At 39.4% G+C, this 8,647-nt stretch overlaps 1 protein-coding gene across 1 annotated transcript; it reads right to left on the reverse strand.

Annotated features, from left to right (window-relative positions):
* Positions 1 to 3,469: 3,469 nt before the first annotated feature.
* On the reverse strand, positions 3,470 to 8,397 carry slc3a2a (solute carrier family 3 member 2a). The gene is made up of 10 exons (XM_085349664.1): positions 8,335 to 8,397; positions 7,077 to 7,280; positions 6,810 to 6,994; positions 5,820 to 5,993; positions 5,568 to 5,662; positions 5,238 to 5,374; positions 4,825 to 4,934; positions 4,425 to 4,708; positions 4,118 to 4,337; positions 3,470 to 4,020 (listed from the first exon to the last, which is right to left on the reverse strand). Exons 2-10 carry the CDS (start codon positions 7,271 to 7,273, stop codon positions 3,881 to 3,883), a joined length of 1,542 nt encoding a protein of 513 aa, XP_085205790.1. The 5' UTR covers positions 7,274 to 7,280; positions 8,335 to 8,397; the 3' UTR covers positions 3,470 to 3,880.
* Positions 8,398 to 8,647: the final 250 nt, after the last annotated feature.

Consider the following 8,647-nt stretch of genomic DNA (forward strand, 5'->3'; position numbering starts at 1 on the left):
TGAAGAATTAAAACAAGTCTGAAGGTAAATAGGCGTCCAACCCCTCCTACCGAACTCTACTAACTAATCAAATGGCTGGTGAGTGGATGTTTTTGTACTTTACTAAGCGTTATTTTTCACACACTGTATCTATAGCTACCATAAATAAATTAAGACTTCACTTCTCCAGGGTGAATAGTACCAAATATTTATAAAGTGTTAACAAATGCATTAAACTATGTAACAAGTTTACTGTATTCTAATAAAATTCTTGCTCCTATACTAATATATGGTGATATGGTGACCTGGCTCACTGTAAGTATGGAGTGAAAGTGATTACAACAGCAGTGTGAAACTTGTGGCCAGAGGGCCAGAACTACCTGCCAAAAGATCATATTCAGCTCACTGGATGGCTTTAAAAAATGCTGTCCAGGCTCATTAATACCAGTTAAAACCTTTGGAAAATTACTACTATTTTTAGGTCAGAATAAGATGAATCATAAAGGTGTGAAATACCAGTATTCTTTATCTACAAAATCTATAGGTGTGACGGTTCTGCATCTTTCCACTGTGACCTGTGATGCGTATGTGTTGATGGTAGAATCAGTGTGTTGAAAATCAGTTTAAAACCCTGAAGATATCTTCAGTGATCATTAAATGAGAGGCAGTGGATCATTTCATAAATGGTCATTAAATGAGAAAAATTATTTAATACCTTTTTAAAATCTTGGCGATGGACAAGTCGGAGTTAAAGAATCTACGTCTTTACACCTGAAGTCATTGGAAATTTTGGAGGGGCGTTTGTGATGTATTGATTTTACAGGTGAAATGGGGCTGTATGTGTCCCATGAACTAAAAGGAGTTTTACACCTTTGTTTTACACAAAGTCTTTACTGGGAACAAGTTTAAAACGTGTGTATATCTAGGCAATAAATCCTCTTGTATATACGAATGAATATTACCAAAACAAGAGGTGTATTCAATTGTTCATTAGTATAAATTAGCGACTGGCTTTGTAATTGCTGTGTGAAACGAGAATATCTTGTACTCACTTTGCTTTCTGGCTTTCCACTCTAACTAAATTACAGTACTGTATTTCACTAGCTGCAGTGTTCCATGAAAGCTGAAGAAAGGTCATGTATCTTCATGACACTGTGATGTAAAAGGTGCATCTGTATCTGTCAGACTCAGACTGAGAGTCAGTCATGAGTGTGCATGGCGGTGGTTTGGTTTCGCAGCGGCGTGGGGTGCAAGCATAGGTGCGACACGGGCTCTGATTCCCGGTATCATCATCTTCAAACCTCCCCTGTGATACCACAGCACGGCGGCCCTGTATTGTATCAAGACCCCGAAACTCTACTGAGTTTAGTTTCACGTGTCAGAGGAATTGTTTGACATTTTTATCAAAAGAGTGGGCTTAAAGCAGTGTTTTTAAATGAGAAATTGACACGTTTTATGGCATTGTATTACAAAGCAAGGCTTCTCCATTCATAAAGCACACTTTTCATGCTTTTCAGTATATCAAAGAAAGCCAGACTGCCAGTGTGTGCAGTTAGCCTGCATCATTTTGAGCTTTTCAAATGTGGATTTTGTACCAAGCACAGCATTTTGACAGTCCCAAAGATAAATGCAAAACATGATTGAACATCAAAAACTAGACTTTTTTCCCCCCCCTCTGAATCTTAAAATAGCTTCAGTAACTATCTGAAGGATCAAAATTACGTACATACAATGGATTATGATGATTCTAACTAAGATAAAAGTGATATTTATAGGACGATTTTAAGAATATGAAAGTGATTGTTGTTTTTCAGATGGATCATTACAGAATCAACATTGTTTTGGTGTAAAATTAGTTACGAGCAAAACCCCTTATGGAGAAATATTCGAGTAGAAGAAAACGTCAACGGCTCAAGTTTGCTGCTCAAACTATAGCACGGAGGTATAATCGGCAATATAGAGCTATGCATTCATTTAAGTGCTGGACTAAAAGCGCCACCACTTTAAGGTCATTTTGATTCATTTGTACTAATTTAAAGTTTTTAATTTACTCCATTGTGGAGACAAATGTTGCAGTCTTTACCCACCTCACATATCATACAGTCACAGTTACTGGTTATTCAACAAAATATGTTAATGCAACAAAATGAAACAGACATGAATATGTATTGTATAGTATTAATTCAATTAAATGTTAACTAGAGTAAAATATATATTCAAACAAAAAGATGTTTGTATTAATAAGATAGTAATATAATGTATGAAATTGTAGAACATCATTGTACTCATACATTAACTACATGTCGGGATATAAATTGGTATCATTGGTATAAAAGCTCTGAGCTACATCGCTGCCATTTATCAGCAACATATTCACAGATGTGCATATATATAAGTGTACATGAGTACAGTGCTTAGTAGTAATAGTAGCTGTTTTTATGTGCTATTGTGTTGGCTGATGAAATCCTCTTTATAATTAATTCTTGTATTTCAATTTTTAAAAAACCTACATTTTCTATTTGGGAGGTTTCAGGACTGACATCAGATCGTACACTGCAGAGTTAAGGGATTAATTATAGCTGTTATATATTTTTATATACAAGTAACAAGAAAACGTGGTTTTAAAAAAAGGCAAACGATGAATGTCAGTGTAAATGGCGAAACCACAGACTGTTGTTGAAGATCAATAAATTAAATGGGTAACAAATATATAAATATTACATATTCTTCCTAATCAGACAGGTCAATGCTTAAACTTGATATTTGGTCGGGCAAAAAAAAGAAAAGAAAAAGTTCATCCCATTGAAGCCGTCTAAACATGAGCCTCGTGAATTTGGAATTACAGTCTCTAGCGAAATAACTTAAATGTTCCTTTAAAAAAAAAAAAAAAAGTCACTTATAACTTTTTTCCCCCTCTAAACTTACATGAGACTTCATAAGTTTATAACTGTGGGGCACGTACAGACAGTAGACATTTGTAACCAACTACTCATTTGTCTAGCTGATTTTATCAATCGCTGATTCATTTATCAGGAAGATAATGGCTCATAAAGCCACTTTATTTAGAAGATGAATTTCAAAGCCCATCGTGAAACATGCTGTACTAGGAACTCTTTGTTGCTGAATTTCTGCCAGTTATTTCATCTGCCTGCCACATGTGAAGCTGTGTGTACTGTAATGTAGAGGATTTTGTCCATAGTTACTTTAAGAGAGCCATGGACAGGTGTGTGACCCCTTTAGTGAGACTCCTAGGTGTGTCTGCTGCGTCTATAAAAACCCATCTCAAGGCGCTGATAAAATAAACACTTCCTCCGTTCACATCTGTGACACACTTTCACACATACACACCTGTAATGCAGTGAAAACAATGAACATCTCATTTGATATTATCTCCTGCATAAACACCGTCAACAGCTTATGTGATATTATCAGCGTAAACACAACTCTTAAAGGCGCCTTGCAGACAAACACAAAAACACGAATATGCGGTTGAGCAGAACGCCGTTTATTCTTTTCACTTGACAGACTCGAACATCATGCATCCAAACTTTACTTCTTTTTCCTGTGCGAGTTACAAAAACTCTCCCCCAAAAATTCATAAAGTCACTAAAAAGGAAAATGTAAGATTTCTAAAAACCATAAACAGCACAACCTTTAAGAAAAATGCTCAAAGAACCAGGAATGGAATGTCTTTCACACATTTGAACAATGTAGTGTTATTGCACTAGCTAATGTTTTAAACATTTTTAAACTGCATGTTTCATTTAACCCACTAAATTTATGTTCTGTCAGACTGAAATGTATCTACTTAATGCAGTTTTAATCCATAAGAATGTATTCAGAAACTGCATTAAGAGCAACACTAATCAGTATGCAGCTTTCCTATCCTTTGGCGCCATCTTTAGCCCGTGTAGGGGAACTGCAGAAGCAGTGCTTGTCCGGCGTTGAGCTTGAGGTCTTTCAGGTTTACAGTCGAGTCCACCTCAAAGTCTTGGTCAGTTGACAGCTTCACCTTGGCCGTTTCTGGTAGCTCTACCCCCTCTGCACAAACAAAGGTCGTCAAGTTTAAAATAAATAGCAGAGTTAATAGATATTGCTAGATATCGTCAGTAGACATGTCCGTTGAACTGTAACTTGCCTGTGGGTTCCAGATTTAATTTCAGCTCCTCGAGACCATCTCCCCAGTTTACAGCTGTTATGTATCTCTCGCTCTGATCCCACACACGAAGGAAAGAGAGAGACTTGGCAGAGCTGTAGAGACCATAGTAGTCGCCGTGCAGGAGGGAGCGCTCTTTGCCTCGCAGGTCACTGAGGGATCTGAACCACTTCCTTATTTCAGCGTATTCAGTATGGTTAGACTGTAAATGAAATTCAAGAAAATGCTTTACTGCACTTAAAGCAAACAAACGCTTGATCAGTGACAGACTGAACACACCCACACTTACCTTAGCACCGTCAGTTTCTTCCTTCTCTACATTCCAAACCATCTTCGGAGCTTCTCTGGTCTGGTTTGCTTTGTTGCTCATCTGATTTGCCTGAAGGCCAATTTCATCTCCGTAGGTAAACACAGGGGTTCCAGGCAAGGTGAAGAGCAGAAGCTGGTAGAGACGAATTAGGCCCCAAGTCGTTGCCCGTTTAGACAGATGGTCCTTCTGAGCAGCACCGAGACCCCAGCCTATTTTTCTCTGCTCAGAGTGGAGGGTCTTCAGGACCTCAATGCGCTCTTTACCTGCGGATATTCAGGTACCATAATCATCTACAATGCACCTTTTTGACATTTACTTAGGATTATTGTCACTGATAATAATAATAATAATCACTACTATGCAAACAGTAGCAGCCTACCTTCCGTGTTTCTACTGAGCAGGTCAGACAAGATTAGATCGACACCAGAGACATTGACTAGCTGAGACACCTCATTAGCTGAAATATTGTTGACCACACCCATCAGAGCCCTAAAGAAAAGAGAACAGGATCAGGTCAGTCTAGAACTTGTACTTGTTATACATCTTGAAACACTTCCTTGAATGTTGATGGGACTATTTTTCATGTCCATGTTCTCTCAGAACAAAGTATCCTGTACCTGATATTTTACTGATGCTTTTAAAATGACTTTTCCAGGACAGATAAGCCCTACAACTTTGTTATCTGTGTGGATAATAGCTAAAGTTAAGAATCTAAAATAAAATACCCCGTTTAGTGGTCAACATTGTTTACTTGTGCTGAATCAAAGGTCAGAACATAGCAGCCACACAAACCTCTTCTTGGTGTCATCAGTGCCATTTCCCTGGACCGCCATCCGCAGTTTGGCCCATTCAGGACTGATGGAGGCAATGCCAAGGTCAGATATCTTGATGCCATCAACACCCTTACTCAGCCAGAACTCAGCTGCAGTCTGGAAGAGAACAGATTCAAATTAACTACAGTGGCAGCAAGACCCGAATCTACACCACAGTATATAATGTCCAATTTAATCATCTGTCCATGGGGCAAAAAGTCAAAAATGTGCCATTTGTTTATCACATGTAAAGATAGTGATGTTGCTTAATATGCCTTCTTACTGCAAATAATTAAATCTGTGTGCTTACCTTGACTTTTTCCATTATTTCTGTAAGGTCTGTTTTATCAAACCACACAGGATTTCCTTTGTAGTTTGGAGTCAGGTCAAGCACCACAGAAATGCCTGAAAGAAACAGCAATGTTTGCTCACATCTGGCCCTCAAGAATACAGAATCCAGCAATAAATAGAAACCACTCTTAATGAAAGAACAGAGCACCAGTTACTCTTTTAGTGTGAACGATTTAGCAAGTAACTGATCTGAAATCAGACAATTACGTACCCTTTTTGTGGGCCGCCTTCAACAAGCTGTCGAGATCTTCAGCTTTTCCAAGCTCTGCACTAATTTCTTGAAGGTTCAGACCAGTCATCTGGTCGGCCTGGACAGTATGAAGAGGTCCGATTACCAGGCTTTTCACCTTTAGCTGGTTAATGTCATCCAACTTTTCTTCAACACCTGAAAGAAAAAAAAAAAGAAAAAAAAAAAAAAGGTAGTAAATAAAATGCTGGGTCAGTGTAAATTTCACATAAGGCAGAAAAACGAGGGTGTGAGAAGCAGCAGGGTGTGAGCAGGTTAGGGACAAAGGACAGACAGCTTTAGACACATGTTGATAGTTCAGACTGTAGCACCGCAGTGCTTGCAAGACTATGTGAAGGATCCCAGCCACTCCCTCTGCTGCCCATGTGAAGCCTGAGCACAAGGGTGGCTTTGATAAAGAGAACAAAACTGAGTCACATGGAGTTTTTGGAATTCCACCCAAAGCCTGTTAAAACCAAGTGCTCCCCACCAGTTCACTTTATGAACAGTAGTAAGCACTGTTCTTCCTTCCCGTTTTTAAAAGCCTGCAGTAAACATTTTTTTTGGTATGTACAGATCACGACATCTTGATATATTCCAGAGCTGCTCAACTTGGCCATATCTGAATAGAGATATGAAACAGATGACGTGTTCATTTTTTTCTTCTTCTTTTAAATGGTCTTAAGACCTTTAGTCAGACTTTGGCAGCCTAGTCAGCAATTTGATATCTAGACAGCTGACACAGGCCACAGAGAATTAATGAAAGCCAAGAGACGGTCACAAGACGTTATCCATGCAAGTCAGAGCATGTTACCCAACTCAAGACTGGGGCACTTTAAGTGCAACCTCCAACTCTTATTTTGGGAATAAACATGGCAGCGCAATAAAAAAAAAAAAAACCAACTTTTTTTTTTTTTAAACTTGCAAGAATAAAACCACTTGATCAGCTTGATAAGCTCTCCACAAATAGTCTACCTTTCAATCCTTCAGAGAACGCTTCAAGGTCAGTGATCTGGTAGACAGGCCCTTCATTCCACCAGTTCATCTCAGGAATAGCCTTGCAGCGAGGAGCCTGGACTATGATTACAATGGCTCCAGCAAGCATACCAATCCAGCCCAACCAAAAGAGGACGAGAAGAACCCAGCGGGTCCTCACCCATCTGTGGAAGAAAATAATAATGTAAAAATGTCCACTTATTTTAACGCCCACAGAGGAAGACAGCTCTTAGCTGCAGCTCTTACCCTGGAGTGCCAGCAACCTTCATCAGCTCCTCTTTGGACAGCCCGGTGAAGGTAACCTCATCATCGGGAACTTTCAGCTTGACGCTGCCGTTTTTCTCCCCGCCTGGAGCCTGACCGTCCCCCGTCATGGGCTGCTTCTCTGGGTCGAGCTCGTTGAGCTCCACTTCTTTCATGTCGATCTCTGTGTCTTTATTCATGGTTTAACTGGAGGTGGAGCACAAAGGAAAATTATGAATTAATAACTGTATCTGCAAAAGCACTCTCATTGGCTAACACCCAAGAGCTAAATAAAAACAAGACCACCAAAAGGAGTTTTTTTTTTTTAAGGCAGCACCGGCCAAGTCTCATCCCCTCGCCTTTTGTCCACCCTTATGTAACACATCCCCCCCTACACAGGACATACAGGCAACGACTAGATTCATTAAGGTAACCCAGTTTTTATGTAGGAATTAAACAGGAGTGGCGGTGCGGTTCCCTACTTAAATAGACACAAGCTCTTGTTTGTTTTTCCTTACAAAGCGCTCATTAAAAACTACAAACAAACAAACTAGTTCATGTCAGTCACACTTCAAAACCCACTCAAAACGCTAGCAACAAAAATATCAGCTGTAAAAAAATACATTCAAATAAACGGAAGACCCATTCCTGAGATGCTCATATGTTCCACCGGTGTCTGATGAAACAATTACTACTTCTTACGTTAAGCAGTCAGCCTCGAGTTACGGAAATACTGCAGCTACCCTTCATAATAAGAGCATAACAATAGCAAGCATAGACTTATTAAGAAAACGATTTAAACAAATGTCACGAGTAAACGATAGTGAACATTTGTTAGTTAAAAAACAAACAAAAAAACCCCAACAAGTAGCTCTCTGACAGTCTAATATAACATAATACACACATGGCTTTAAGATTAAAGGGGTGTAAAGCGGAAATTTAGTAGTTGACCGGTTTGTTCCAGTTCGCTTCAACAGTCATTAAATAAAACCTCTTCAAACAAGTACACCGTAAATGTCTATGAAACTTTCACCGAACACAAGTTAAAATCGACCCGGTAGCAATAACAACTCCAAAAACTGTGTGATATCGTATAATTCCATCTTCCTTTAAGATGATGAAATCAAACCCATCCCTAGCGTCATGTGCTCCTACACGAGGCAGTCTCTCCGGCTGTGAGCTGAACACTACTCCCGCCGATAACACGGCAGGTCTGAAGTTACAGAGTGGCAGAAAAGTTGATGAAGTAAATCAAAATTACCTGTAAAATACAATGTATAGTCCCGGTTTGGCTTTTAGTTTACAGCCGATTACCCCTTGTTCTCTACTAAGCGCGTAGAGAGGATCAGAGCGCGTATTTGTACCCGCCCGTTTCTCCGCCTACTGGGGGAGCCGGTAATCCCTCCCTCTCTCTCCCTCCCCCTCCTTCGCTTGCTGTCTCTCTTTCTTCCAAGAAAAAAACCTAACAAACAAACTAATAAACAAACTGAACTCCATGCTCCAAACTAAGAAAACTTTGTTCTGTTCCTTCATAATGGTGTCAATGAAACGCTCTACAAAATGCTGTTCACTTA

The sequence above is a fragment of the Diplotaxodon limnothrissa genome, linkage group LG3, assembly GCF_057381915.1.
Source record: "Diplotaxodon limnothrissa isolate DT_005_m linkage group LG3, D_limnothrissa_male_GT1.1, whole genome shotgun sequence".
Lineage (NCBI taxonomy): Eukaryota > Metazoa > Chordata > Actinopteri > Cichliformes > Cichlidae > Diplotaxodon > Diplotaxodon limnothrissa.